The 14,103-nt window shown below is 51.1% G+C and overlaps 1 protein-coding gene across 11 annotated transcripts in view; it reads right to left on the reverse strand.

The window, feature by feature from the left end:
• Positions 1-1,152: 1,152 nt before the first annotated feature.
• The window catches only part of tmem63ba (transmembrane protein 63Ba), a 45,278-nt gene continuing 32,327 nt past the window's right edge, over positions 1,153-14,103 (reverse strand). For 10 of the 11 annotated variants that reach the window (XM_035399452.1, XM_035399453.1, XM_035399458.1 and 7 more), the window contains 13 exons: positions 13,449-13,572; positions 12,175-12,308; positions 11,753-11,890; positions 11,159-11,312; positions 10,159-10,265; positions 7,841-7,927; positions 7,236-7,301; positions 6,378-6,540; positions 5,096-5,201; positions 3,611-3,778; positions 2,764-2,879; positions 2,417-2,488; positions 1,153-1,357 (listed from right to left, as the gene is read on the reverse strand). In XM_035399452.1, coding sequence (XP_035255343.1) covers positions 1,181-1,357; positions 2,417-2,488; positions 2,764-2,879; positions 3,611-3,778; positions 5,096-5,201; positions 6,378-6,540; positions 7,236-7,301; positions 7,841-7,927; positions 10,159-10,265; positions 11,159-11,312; positions 11,753-11,890; positions 12,175-12,308; positions 13,449-13,572 — 1,612 coding nt within the window. In that variant the 3' untranslated portion in view covers positions 1,153-1,180. Of the gene's footprint in view, positions 1,358-2,416; positions 2,489-2,763; positions 2,880-3,610; positions 3,779-5,095; positions 5,202-6,033; positions 6,143-6,377; positions 6,541-7,235; positions 7,302-7,840; positions 7,928-10,158; positions 10,266-11,158; positions 11,313-11,752; positions 11,891-12,174; positions 12,309-13,448; positions 13,573-14,103 lie in introns of those variants that run through there. The other variant, XM_035399462.1, reaches the window with a different exon arrangement.

The raw sequence follows: 14,103 nt of genomic DNA on the forward strand, positions 1-14,103 counted from the left end.
GAAGTAGAACAGTCAACAAGTTTTCTTCCAGTTTTTTTTTTGGTAGTGTAACAAAAACCACCATGGAAACATTATTGATTTTTTCCTTTTCTACTTTGTTCCAAATGGAGCACATTAAAGAGCTGTGGTATTGCTGCTGAAAAAAAAAGAAAAAAAAAATCCAAACAGACAAAATCATCAGAGCTGGAAGAGGGTGCTGACCCCTGACCTCTATTTACCCTCTGGACCAACGCCACAGGCAGCGCTTCACTGGAGCTGAAAGCACCTCTAACTCACTTCCTGCCACTTCCACAGCCTTAGCCAACGGTTTAGCCACAGCGAACCTAACTTCCTGTGCTTCACACCCTTCTCGTCTTTACTTTAGACCAGGGCATTATAAAAGGCATTAAAAAACCCAAAAGCCAAATTAGAAATGAGCATGAGCCTAGCATAAGGCATGCATGCAGTCGGTGGGGGGGGGGCCAGGCTTCACCCGCGCGTCAGGTGGGACGGACTGGGGGCGGGAGCTCAGTGAGGAACGTGAGTGGACACCTCTCTCTGTGTCGGGATGAGAGAGGCGGGGCTCTGCTCAGGGCGCTTGCAGGCGCCAGCATGTCATCGAGAAAATAAATAGTGTGTGTGCGGTCTAGCGCGCTAGTCACAAACTCTGGAAACTTGGTAGTGTGCAGTTCGTAGAGCTTCCAGCAGGGGGGGGGCAGCTGGGTGGGAGGGGGCAGAGGGGCGTGGGGCCGGAGAATAGCAAAGGAGGGGGCTACCATCTCAGGTCCTCGTTCTGTTTTTTGTTTTTCTTTCCTTTACAAAAAAAAGAAGAAAAGAAATCCACCTGGATTTTAAAAAACAACACTTTTCCAGTGTGCGCTTGCGGTGACTGACCACAGTAGAAAAAGAGCCTGGCTGTCTGTGGGAGGGGCCGCCAGAGTACCCTGCCACTCATTTGACTGCGCAGGTGGATGAGGGAGGGGTTAGGGGCGGGGCTTCAGGCATTTTCTGTACAGGCAGTTGGTCCGCAGATGCTTGTAGAGCAGTTGGGTAGGCAGTTTCCTCTGAAGTGGTCTCTCCCTGCCCCCTGATTCGTCCTTTTCTCTTGTGGCTCCACCCACTTTCTCTCTCCTGCCTCCCCCGTCCCGCTCCAGGGGGGTGGGGGTGGGGGTGGGGGTGGGGGTTGGGGGGGGTTTGGTCGCTATTGCCGGACCTCGTTGGCGATTAGGCTGTCCTCGCCAGACTGGAAGTCGGCCTCGTTGATGCTCCCTGTGTTGATCATCTCCTCGTCTTGTGAGGACCCCTGGCTGTCGTCTTCCCCGCTGCCCGTTCCCATCTCGTCCGAGTTGGGGTCCTGCAGCACCTGGGCGATGTACATCTGTTTCGGGGGGGGGGGGGGGGGGGGAGAATAATTACAGTCAGTCTTTCAGAAACTGTGAAATCTTTCCTTGAAGCCCCAGAGCACTCAAACCAACTGAGCCAGAACAAACAGCTCCTTCAGCATGGAGGCTAACAGAGGGCAATGCCACCAAATACATAAAAAATGCAAGAAAAAAATTATCTAAATTTGAGAATTGTGAGAGAATTCAGAATCATAATTTCATTTGTCCTTTTTAACCTGCAAATATCCCAAATCTGACATATTGTTCTGAGAACTATTCCAGGTCTGTCCATGTACGAAAAGGTCTTTTTTTAATGATGTAACATGACGTGAAATCTAGAAAAACTGGAGCGTTCTACCATTCTGCAGGTTTTCACTCCAGTCCTAACAAAGCACGCCTCATTCCACAACTAGAGGTCTCTGTGGACTGCTAATTGGTAATACCAGGTGTAGGACGGAGTGTGGCACAGTGGGTAAGGAACTGCGCTTGTAACCGAAAGGTCGCAGGTTCGATTCCTGGGTAAGGACACTGCCGTTGTACCCTTAAACTTATACCTTCAGTATATATCCAGGTGTATAAATGGATACAATGTAAAATGCTATGTAAAAAGTTGTGTAAGTCGCTCTGGATAAGAGCGTCTGCTAAATGCAGAATGTAATGTGCCAAATCAGGGTTAGAGTGAAAACCTACAGGTTTACTTATCTAGAAAATAAGACTTTGAGGGAACTGACAATAAGAGACTGAGACTATAAGGGACTGTGACTATAAGGAAGTTTGACTATAAGGGCCTGTGACTATAAGGAAGTTTGACTATAAGGGCCTGTGACTATAAGGAAGTTTGACTATAAGGGCCTGTGACTATAAGGGAGTTTGACTATAAGGGAGTTTGACTTTAATGGACTGTGACTATAAGGAAGTTTGACTATAAGGGACTGTGACTATAAGGGACTGTGACTATAAGGGAGTTTGACTATAATGGACTGTGACTATAAGGGACTGTGACTACGCAGGGTGGCACTTGAGTGGAGTGGGAGCAGGGAAGCTCTTCTACTTACAGGTTTGTTTGAGGCAGGGGTGCGCACCGCACCGCCATTTTCCATCAGTCCGTCCACATTCTGGGTGTCGATCTGCGGGAGAGGGGAGAACAGGGTGAGAGGGGGGCGGGGCGGTGACCACCGCACGCGCTCAGTGCGAGGCAGGGCTGTGAGACCGTTACAAGTTACAATTAATTGATGATCCGAGTGTGAATGACCGTTACGTCTTTGTGTTTGTTTTTGTGGGAGACTACAGAACCGTTTTTTTAAAGACCGAATTCTAAGTAAATACGTGCATTTTTTCTGGCCGATGAACAGACAAGACAGCCTGCAGTTGTACGTGGAGACAGAGCCAAGCTGAGTTTTACCTTGTAGTTGTGAGCGCTGAGGTACTTGAAGTGGCCGAAACAGACATGAGACAGGCACACGACGATGGTGATGACGAGAACCACGAAGGTGAACATGGACGTCGGAGCCAAGAAGTCTGTCCAAGGAAAGGGAGGGAAACACGCTGGTGATTAAAGATGGCACCCACATGCACAGCAGATTCAGTTCTCATGGAAACAGTACCGTGTGTGTATGTGTTGCACATAGGCTTGTGTCTGTGTTCACTATCGCTCATATTAATCAGGAGAATGCAATTATTTTGCCAATATTGTAAGTCATTCTGGAAGAGTACCTGATAAACTATACCCATATGTAATGCAATGTGTGTAATGTAATTTTATGCACTGTAATGTAACATAACGTAATGCAATTTGACTGGGCCCTTGCAGGCCCTCCTTTATTAATGCATTGTGTTCTGTTTTTCTCACATTATTTCTAACTCAGTGCTTATTTCCGTGCCCTTTTAGGTCATCACCAGAAGACAGTACTAATCCTGACTTAGCTCTGTGTGTGTGTGTGTGTGTGTGTGTGTGTGTCTGTGTGCACGTGTCTGTGTGTATGTGTGTGTGCATGAGTGTTACGCGCCGTTATCCAGAAAGACAAAGGAAAGGTAGAGAGACAGAAAGAATGAGGGTGGAGAAAGAAGAGGCTGAGAGAGAAGGGAAGGCACAGAGAGGGAGACAGAGAGAGAGGGGGAAAGAGAAAGAGAGAGAGGAAGACAGAGGGGGGAAGAGGAGGCACAGAGAAAGGTGCAGAGAGGAGGGGAGAGAGAGCGAGACAGAGAGGGACAGAGCGTGTGCGAGAGAGAGCAGGCAGGTAGGGTCTCACCTGTGCGTACGGTGGAGAAGAAGAGGAGCCAGAACAGGCAGAGGATGGGAGCTGCCACCACCTGGTTGACGGCGCCCGAGTGGATCTTCTTGTCCAGCTTGGTGGGCAGGTAGGCATAGTACATGTTGTACCTGTCCACCAGGTGCTTGAGCAGCATGTACATCAGACCTGGAGAGGGGGGGGAGAGCCAGCGAGCCACGGCCTTACACACAAAGACAGAGCTTGCAGGTTCCACTCCCATTTGGGGCACTGCCTGTTGCTCCTTTGGACAAAGTTCTTAACCTGAATTTCTTTTAAAAATACAGCTGTATTAATGGACTGTATGTAATAAAAAGTGAGTTGTGAAAGTCACTCTAGGTAAGAGTGTCTGCTTAATGCGTAACTGTAATGCAGTGCACCAGCTTCCCTTCTCAGGCTCATAAAGCTTTTTGTACTGACCAGGCTGGCACTGACATGACTGCCCAAATTCTAGGAAACTGCTTTGCTAGTAAACCAGTAATCAGTTGCAAGTTCACACATGAGCTTATGGGGGAAGGTCACAGATTCAAGGCGGTGATTCAAACTGGTAAAATCCCTGGTTGTGCGTCAATTCATTTAGCAACTAATTCAACGCTGGTAAAACTTCACAGAACCAATCAGACAGCAGGACTTTTAGCGGTAACTAATTGGACAGGCTGTAACATGCCTTTCTGAATACCTGGGGTCAGCACCTGAACAAGTCAGTACCCACAATGCCCTGCAAACCGGGTTCCTCTTTTTCTGTAGTGTGCGCTTTCATGGTCTTGAGACTCATTTCACTTTCAGACACCAGGGGGCAGCCTTTCATCAGTACAGATGCTTTCTGTACATTAGACATTCACATTACTGCATGTGTTGTTCTGGACTGTGTGCGGTACATACAAGCAGGGTTGAGCAAAAATGAGGAAGGCCGAACCTAAGGGACAGAATTTACAGAGCTTTGAGGGATGGAATTTACAGAGCTTTGAGGGATGGAATTTACAAAGCTTTGAGAGAGAGGTCCAGGAGGACGTGAGGGGGGAGGGTTAGCAGAGTGGACGATGACAGGGCGGATGATGCAGTAGACAAGGGATCCGAAGGTCCAGTCCTGGAAGACTATAGTGTCTGTAGGTTTAACTCCAGCCCTGGAGGGCCACAGTGTCTGCAGGTTTAACTCCAGCCCTGGAGGGCCACAGTGTCTGCAGGATAAACTCCAGTCCTGGAGGGTCACAGTGTGTTTCAGCACATAAGTGCTTAATTTGAGTCATCAAGTCGAAGGTCTAAGCTGGCTGCTGACTTACCGGAAACCAAAGAAATCCTCGAGAAACTGCAGCCCGAGAGTTAAAGCCACAAACACAGTGTCCCCTCCAGGACTAGAGTTAAACCTGCAAGTGCTGTCCCCCTCCAGGACTAGAGTTAAACCTACAGACAGTGTGGCCCTGTGGGATTTTAGGGCGTCCTGTAGGCGTTGATGTTACTTATACTCACCGAAGGGGACGATGATGGGGCAGGTGATGCTGTAGGTCATGACCACGGTGAAGACGCACATCATCCAGGCGTAAGCAGCGCCAAACTGGAACTCATACGCCTGGTGCTGTGGAGGAAATTATGCTATATCAGAGAGAGAGAAATAGAGTACTAAACCTTACACTCCTGTACTAACCCTTACACACCTGTACTAACCCTTACACTCCTGTACTAACCCTTACACACCTGTACTAACCTGTACACTCCTGTACTAACCCTTACACACCTGTACTAACCCTTACACACCTGTACTAACCCTTACACTCCTGTACTAACCCTTACACACCTGTACTAACCTGTACACTCCTGTACTAACCCTTACACACCTGTACTAACCCTTACACACCTGTACTAACCCTTACAACTCCTGTACTAACCCTTACACTTCTGTACTAAACCTTACACACCTGTACTAACCCTTACACACCTGTACTAACCCTTACAACTACTGTACTAACCCTTACACACCTGTACTAACCCTTACACTCCTGTACTAACCCTTACACTCCTGTACTAACCCTTACACACCTGTACTAACCCTTACACTCCTGTACTAACCCTTACACTCCTGTACTAAACCTTACACACCTGTACTAACCCTTACACACCTGTACTAACCCTTACAACTACTGTACTAACCCTTACACACCTGTACTAACCCTTACACTCCTGTACTAACCCTTACACACCTGTACTAACCCTTACACTCCTGTACTAACCCTTACACACCTGTACTAACCCTTACACACCTGTACTAACCCTTACACTCCTGTACTAACCCTTACACACCTGTACTAACCCTTACACTCCTGTACTAACCCTTACACACCTGTACTAACCCTTACACTCCTGTACTAACCCTTACACACCTGTACTAACCCTTACACTCCTGTACTAACCCTTACACTCCTGCCAGATTGCTCCGTTCTGCTTGCTCTGCTCATCCTGCTGTCCAGCCCTAAAGGATCCCTCCTCTGGTTCACTTCAGAACAGCAGAGTCACACAGAGTCACTGTGTATCTTCCACTGCAGACTGAAAATACACCTGTTTACTCTGAATACCAGAATAACAGCAGAGGCCTGTATAGGAGACCAACACACTCTGACTGTCTCTGAGAGAGACTAGCACAATCCATGTAAAGGCAACACGTAAAGGACACACTCCAGCAGCCTCTATGGTTAGGCTTCGAAACAGGATGAACAGCAGCTTTATAAATGAGAAGTGTCCAGCAGAGGGCGCTCACGCGTTTGACGTTGCGCCTCTCGGCGACGGAGCGGGCCAGGCACAGACGGATCATGTACATCAGCAGGCCCGGGATGCGCAGAAGGTCCATGGCGTTTCCGATGAAGGCCGAGGCGATGACATAGTTCACGAAGAAGGCGCCGTTGTCTGGGAGGAAGACGCATCTACGGTGGAGAAAACAAGGAACTGACACAGAGGCGCATACAGGGGCACATACAGAAGCCTGCAAGGGGCACATACAGAGGCCCACAGGGGGCACATACAGAGGCCCACAGAGGGCACATACAGAGGCCCGCAAGGGGCCCATACAGAGGCCCGCAAGGGGCCCATACAGAGGCCCACAGGGGGCACGTACAGAGGCCCGCAAGGGGCCCATACAGAGGCCCGCAAGGGACCCATACAGAGGCCCGCAAGGGGCCCAAACAGAGGCCTGCAAGGGACCCATACAGAGGCCCGCAAGGGGCCCATACAGAGGCCCACAGAGGCCTGCAAGGGGCCCATACAGAGGCTTGCACGGGGCCCATACAGAGGACCACAAGGGGCACACACAGAGGCCCGCAAGGGGCCCAAACAGAGGCCTGCAAGGGACCCATACAGAGGCCTGCAAAGGGCCCATACAGAAGCGCATGAGGGGCCCATACAGAGGCCTGCTAGGGACCCATACAGAGGACTGCAAGGGGCCCATACAGTGAGATCAGAGTGCTGTGTATGGAAGACGCAGCCCAGAGACACACTGTGCACCGGCAACGTTTAGTCCGAAGCAGTTTATGACAACAGGCAAAGGTCAGTGATCATAGTCAAATAATTACAGAATAAAATCAATGCTTTGAAATGCGACGCAGAAAATCTAATAACTTACTCAAATCTGATGGCGGCATCGGCCAGGAACTTCTTGTCAAACAGCCAACGGAAGAAAACGTCCAAGCTGCAGTTTTGTGTAAAAGTTGCACAGGTCACAGAATTAACAGACGCAGGGAGAGCCATAACAGCCTGTCCACACAGGGCTGCTAAAGACACACAGTTCAGCAAACATGTACTACGTATTTAGCTTACGTTCCTCAGAGATCACCTCTCATAAAAACCCGAGTGAGACTGATCACTTTCAATATGAATCCATAGAAGTGTCCAGTGACATCAGAGCCCTAAAGCTACAGCCAAACCCCTCAAGGATCAGCAACTATCTCCATGACATCATCCGTGGTATTACCGCTTTCATATTTATAAACGTTCTCTGACCAGGTCTAATTGGGTTCTAAAGAAGACTACTGTATTGAGCTGACAGAAGGAACAGGATAGTGGAACCTGAAGCCATGACACCCGGAATATCACCACTCTTACAGTACGTCTGCAATAAGCCACGCCCTTCTCACACCTTCTGGTACGAGGGGTGAAGGGTCACAGGGAACACCTGTAAAGGGGCCGAGAGCAGCAAACAGGTGAGCAGGGGAACAGGCGAAGGCTCACCTGCTCAGTCCGAGGGAGGGCAGTAACAGGACCATGAAGATGAGGAAGGTGTAGCACTTGTGCATGGTGGTCCTGTTCTCCCCTGACCTGTGCACAGAGAATGCAAGAACATGTCGTCAACACTAGAACACAGGAACACCTCAACACTAGAACACAAGAACATGGCAACACTAGTACACTAGAACACGTCAACACTGGAACACAACACCTCAACACTAGAACACAAGAACATGACAACACTAGAATACGTCAACACTAGAACACAAGAACTAGAACAGTAGAGTACGTAATGACGAGAACAGTCAGCCCATCTAGGTGCATCATTTACCTACAGAGTACCAACCACTGAATAAAGCCACACACCCCAAGTGTCTGTGGTTCTACATTACTTGGCAACCTGCTCTACGCATTACGAACTGTAAAATGAAATGAAATTAAATATAACTAGAAATACCGCCTCGCGGTTGTAGGCTATGCCTCCGCCAACCAGTAGCCAGTTTGGATATAAAACGTCATCACCTCATCATTTTATCGTATTAGACATTTGTGTGAAACTTTGTCATAATTAGCGTATGAATTCTTCAGTTACGGCCAAAACCGTGTTTTGTGAGGTCACAGTGACCTTGACCTTTGACCACCAAAATCCAATCAGTTCATTCTTGAGTCCAAGTGGACGTTTGTGCCAAATCTGAAGAAATTCCCTCAAGGCGTTCCTGAGATATCGCGTTCACGAGAGAATTGGGACGGACGGACGGACAGACCCAAAAACATAATGCCTCCGGCCACGGCTGTCCCGTTGCGGAGGCATAATAAAATAAACTCTGATATTTGTGTGAATTTACCTTGCAAAGGAACACATTTCTACCCATTCTCTCTTGTTCTACTGACAGAACTGCAGGTGTAGAAGACACGGCAGTGACTTAACGCTGGATATTTCACTAAAGCACCCTCAGGTTCTGCAGCAGCACACAGAAGCACAGTATCAGTGCCCCAGCTGAGAATCAAACCCGCAGCCCCTTGCTTACAGCCCAGTCCCCAGACCGTTGCACAGCACTGCTGAGCGAGGGTCAGTCTGGGGCTGACGCTGGGCAAGCGCCAGGGGGCGCGTGTGCACAGAGCGAGGGTGAGCTCCAGGGGGCGTGTGTGCACAGAGCGAGGGTGAGCTCCAGGGGGCGTGTGTGCACAGAGCGAGGGTGAGCTCCAGGGGGCGTGTGTGCACAGAGCGAGTGTGAGCTCCAGGGGGCGTGTGTGCACAGAGCGAGTGTGAGCTCCAGGGGGCGTGTGTGCACAGAGCGAGTGTGAGCTCCAGGGGGCGTGTGTGCACAGAGCGAGGGTGAGCTCCAGGGGGCGCGTGTGCACAGAGCGAGTGTGAGCTCCAGGGGGCGTGTGTGCACAGAGCGAGTGTGAGCTCCAGGGGGCGTGCGTGCACAGAGCGAGTGTGAGCTCCAGGGGGCGTGCGTGCACAGAGCGAGTGTGAGCTCCAGGGGGCGTGCGTGCACAGAGCGAGTGTGAGCTCCAGGGGGCGCGTGTGCACAGAGCGAGGGTGAGCTCCAGGGGGCGTGTGTGCACAGAGCGAGTGTGAGCTCCAGGGGGCGTGTGTGCACAGAGCGAGGGTGAGCTCCAGGGGGCGTGTGTGCACAGAGCGAGTGTGAGCTCCAGGGGGCGTGTGTGCACAGAGCGAGGGTGAGCTCCAGGGGGCGTGTGTGCACAGAGCGAGTGTGAGCTCCAGGGGGCGTGTGTGCACAGAGCGAGGGTGAGCTCCAGGGGGCACGTGTGCACAGAGCGAGTGTGAGCTCCAGGGGGCGTGTGTGCACAGAGCGAGGGTGAGCTCCAGGGGGCGTGCGTGCACAGAGCGAGTGTGAGCTCCAGGGGGCGTGCGTGCACAGAGCGAGTGTGAGCTCCAGGGGGCGTGTGTGCACAGAGCGAGGGTGAGCGCCAGGGGGCGTGTGTGCACAGAGCGAGGGTGAGCTCCAGGGGGCGTGCGTGCACAGAGCGAGGGTGAGCTCCAGGGGGCGTGTGTGCACAGAGCGAGGGTGAGCTCCAGGGGGCGTGCGTGCACAGAGCGAGGGTGAGCTCCAGGGGGCGTGCGTGCACAGAGTGAGTGTGAGCTCCAGGGGGCGCGTGTGCACAGAGCGAGGGTGAGCTCCAGGGGGCGTGTGTGCACAGAGCGAGGGTGAGCTCCAGGGGGCGTGCGTGCACAGAGCGAGGGTGAGCTCCAGGGGGCGTGCGTGCACAGAGCGAGTGTGAGCTCCAGGGGGCGTGCGTGCACAGAGCGAGGGTGAGCTCCAGGGGGCACACATGCGCGCAGTGGGGCCTACCGGGTCCAGTGGGCCTCGAAGAAGGCAGAGTAGTACACGATGGTGGGCAGCAGGGCGGAGAAGGACCACAGCAGGAGGGTGGGGAAGAACTGCGTGACGATGGGATTCTGGGGTGGGAGGGGGGGAACAGAGGGGTCAATCAGAGGTCAAACCATCTCTCTCTTAATACACAGTGCACTTCTGCTTACAAAACAGAACTGAGGCCTTAGGGGAAAAATAACTTTCAAAAAAACCTTTAATTGCAAAGTGGTGACTTAAGGCTGCAAATCTAAAACAGAGATTTCACCCAGTAAATCTACAGCACTGATTGCTTGTGAATCTACATTATGATTTTGGCCTGTAAACCAACACAAGCAGTTCCGGTGTGCGGGTCTACAGTACAGATTCTGAGAAAGGAATGGATTATGATCAAAGATTTTTTTGATTGCTCCAGGTTGAAGGATTCTTCACACATGACATGAATTTAACTTCACACAATTCACTGTTCAAGACACCTGCAGAACCAGTAAGATATTGAACCACAGGAATTCATATTTAGTAACAGTAGGATCAGTAAAGAGTGCATCTGTAACAGTAACTGCGATGACTAATTGCAATATTCCTTTAGCTCTTTGAAGAGGTTTTTTTCATTCAAATATGTAAATCTGTGTTCCAGAACTCCACTGCTTTCAATTACCAGCAGTGATTGTGACATCAGCATCAGAACATTCTACACCTTAAAGGGTTAAATACTACACTTTATATGGTGCTACTGCACATTACTGAAGTTGTGCAGTTCCCACAGTGAAAAGCTTTTCATTTGATTTCGTAATCTAAAAAGAATGATGATCTAAATCCTTATATCTCACCGCTCATAAAAAGGCAACAGTGCATTTCTGCATTTCTCTTCCTCTCTGCAGACTCTAGAAAATTAAGTTTTACTTCTGCAAACAGCATCGCCTCGCTCTTACAAGCGTTGCTGGCCACTTATCGGTAATTACGCAGGCCAAAGGTCTCTTACATTCAGGTACTCCACTGGCTTGGTGACGTTGAACTTGTCCATGGTGGAGATGATGATGGCGGGGGTGGTGAGGAAGAAGAGCAGGAGGAAGAGGATGCAGTTGATGACGAAGCAGCGCAGCCACCAGGAGACACCTCCCACAGACAAGTGTTCCCTGTGTGTGTGTGTGTGTTGGGGGGGGGGGGGTGAGTGAGTGGGAGAAAAACATTGCAAACACAAAAACAGCTGTTTCATCAAAATGGTAAAACATACATGCATAAATACATACATACTATTAAATAAAAGCTTGTTGTCTGAACTTCAGTCTCATATTCATTTTTGGATCTAAAATCCAAATGCCTTCAGTATATAGCAAAAATAACACATTTCACTCTTCTGTTCCCATGCGTTTTGAGGGCACTGTACATACCCACACGTTACTAAAACATTTCACGGCAGAACAGTTACACAATGATGTTTCTCTCCTAAAAACGATCTTGGACGTGGGTGAGAGCAGAGGATCATGGGAAATGCCGTCCGCGGAGGCGGCGCACACGAGGGCACGTCCCTCGTAGCCCCTCCCACTGAACCCCGGCCCCACGGCCCCGCCCTCACCAGTACACGTTCTGCGGGTCGGGGGCGTAGGACACGCTCCAGAAGCACACGTGCAGGATGTCGCTGAGGGGGGAGGATTTGGGCGAGGGCCGGCAGCTGCACCCCTGGCACCGGCAGGCGTTGAAGTCCTTCAGGATTCTGCGGGACGGAGGGAGGGGCGTCACGGGCACGCTCAGACGGGCACGCTCAGACGGGCACGCTCAGACGTGCGCAATCTGCATACGTCTCACACATGTGCTTCATACGTGCACTAACACACACACTCAAGTGCACACTCGTGTGCTTGTCGCATGTGCAGAAGCACACTTACACAAGCACGTGCGCACACGCGCTCACACGCACGCACACGCGCTCACACACGCGCGCACGCGCTCACACACGCGCGCACGCTCACACACGCACACAAGCACGCACGCACTCACATGGAGGTCATGGCCTCGTTCTGGAAGGTGACGAAAGCCATGCCCAGCGGCTTGGTGTTGACCTTCTCCTTCTCCTTCCTGTACTCCTCCTTCAGACTAGCCTCCAGCTTAGTGTAGTAACTCACCGCCTCCTCCTGCAGGAACAGACACACACACACACACGCACGCACGCACGCACAGACGCACGACACACGCACAGACAAAATGTTTCAGATAACTGTGCACCGGCATTACATCACTGAGGGGAAAGTCACACAGCCCACACAGAGACCATCAGAGTGTTCTGCCCAAAGGGCTCAGAGCATCTTCACAGTGTGGCTTAGCATGGAATCCTCATCGAGTCAACTCCTTGCAGAGTAGGTTTTCTGGAGTGTCTTTCTGTTCAACATTCAAAGTCACTGTTCTAGAACTCTGTTGCTTTCAAAAACCAGGACTGATTGTTACATCAGCATTAGAAGACAGGGTGAGGGTGACAGGGTGATGGCATTACAGTGACAGGGTGAGGGTGACAGGGTGATGGCGGTACAGTGACAGGGTGAGGGTGACAGGGTGATGGCGGTACAGTGACAGGGTGAGGGTGACAGGGTGATGGCGGTAGAGTGACGGGTGAGGGTGACAGGGTGATGGCGGTACAGTGACAGGGTGAGGGTGACAGGGTGATGGCGGTAGTGACAGGGTGAGGGTGACAGGGTGATGTCGGTACAGTGACAGGGTGAGGGTGACAGGGTGATGACAGTAGAGTGACAGGGTGAGGGTGACAGGGTGATGGCATTACAGTGACAGGGTGAGGGTGACAGGGTGATGGCGGTAGAGTGACAGGGTGAGGGTGACAGGGTGATGGCGGCACAGTGACAGGGTGAGGGTGACAGGGTGATGGTGGTAGAGTGACGGGTGAGGGTGACAGGGTGATGGCGGTACAGTGACAGGGTGAGGGTGACAGGGTGATGGCGGTAGTGACAGGGTGAGGGTGACAGGGTGATGGCGGTACAGTGACAGGGTGAGGGTGACAGGGTGATGGCGGTACAGTGACAGGGTGATGGCAGTAGAGTGACAGGGTGAGGGTGACAGGGTGATGGCGGTACAGTGACAGGGTGATGGCAGTAGAGTGACAGGGTGAGGGTGACAGGGTGATGGAGGTAGAGTGACAGGGTGAGGGTGACAGGGTGATGGCGGTACAGTGACAGGGTAATGGCGGTAGAGTGACAGGGTGAGGGTGACAGGGTGATGGCGGTACAGTGACAGGGTGAGGGTGACAGGGTGATGGAGGCACACACCTGCTCGCAGCCCTTGATGACGCAGCAGCAGAGGTGGCCGCAGGGTTTGGGGTTGATCATGGTGGGTATGTGCTCCCTCGTCATCAGGTCCGTGAAGAACTTCTTACTGCGCTCTGTCTTCTTCCTGCAGGAGAGAAACACACACACAGAAACACGCACGCGCGCACACACACACACACACACACACACACACACAGGTTAAACTAAGCATACTTCCAGAGTGCTGTATCAATTCATTCAACTCACAGATTTAATAAATTGCAAAAAAGAACTGATTTCAATTTAGTCATTCATTTTGTGATTCACTGCTACCACAACTTATCCTAATCATTTCCCCATTTTCACAAGCATTTATTACAATCCGCCACTTCTGAGAGTGGGTGGAGATCAGAGGATCACCATGGCAATGCGGCGATGGGGGAGTTACTTGCAGATTGCCCCGCCCACAGCTACAAGATTTTAGTCCTGCTGGTTTGGGGAAATGTACCAGCTTTCTAGAGAAATATTACAAGAGATCGGGCTGGAGAAGTTAAAGCGTTAACCAGACGGCTGACACAACAGTCACTAACCCTCAAGCCAGAAAAACTATGATTCTTATTAGCTGGGTGAAATGGTCAAATGTTCTTGTTAAACCTGAGAGGCGAGCGAGCCGGAG

This window comes from Anguilla anguilla, chromosome 18 (assembly GCF_013347855.1).
Source record: "Anguilla anguilla isolate fAngAng1 chromosome 18, fAngAng1.pri, whole genome shotgun sequence".
Classification (NCBI taxonomy): domain Eukaryota; kingdom Metazoa; phylum Chordata; class Actinopteri; order Anguilliformes; family Anguillidae; genus Anguilla; species Anguilla anguilla.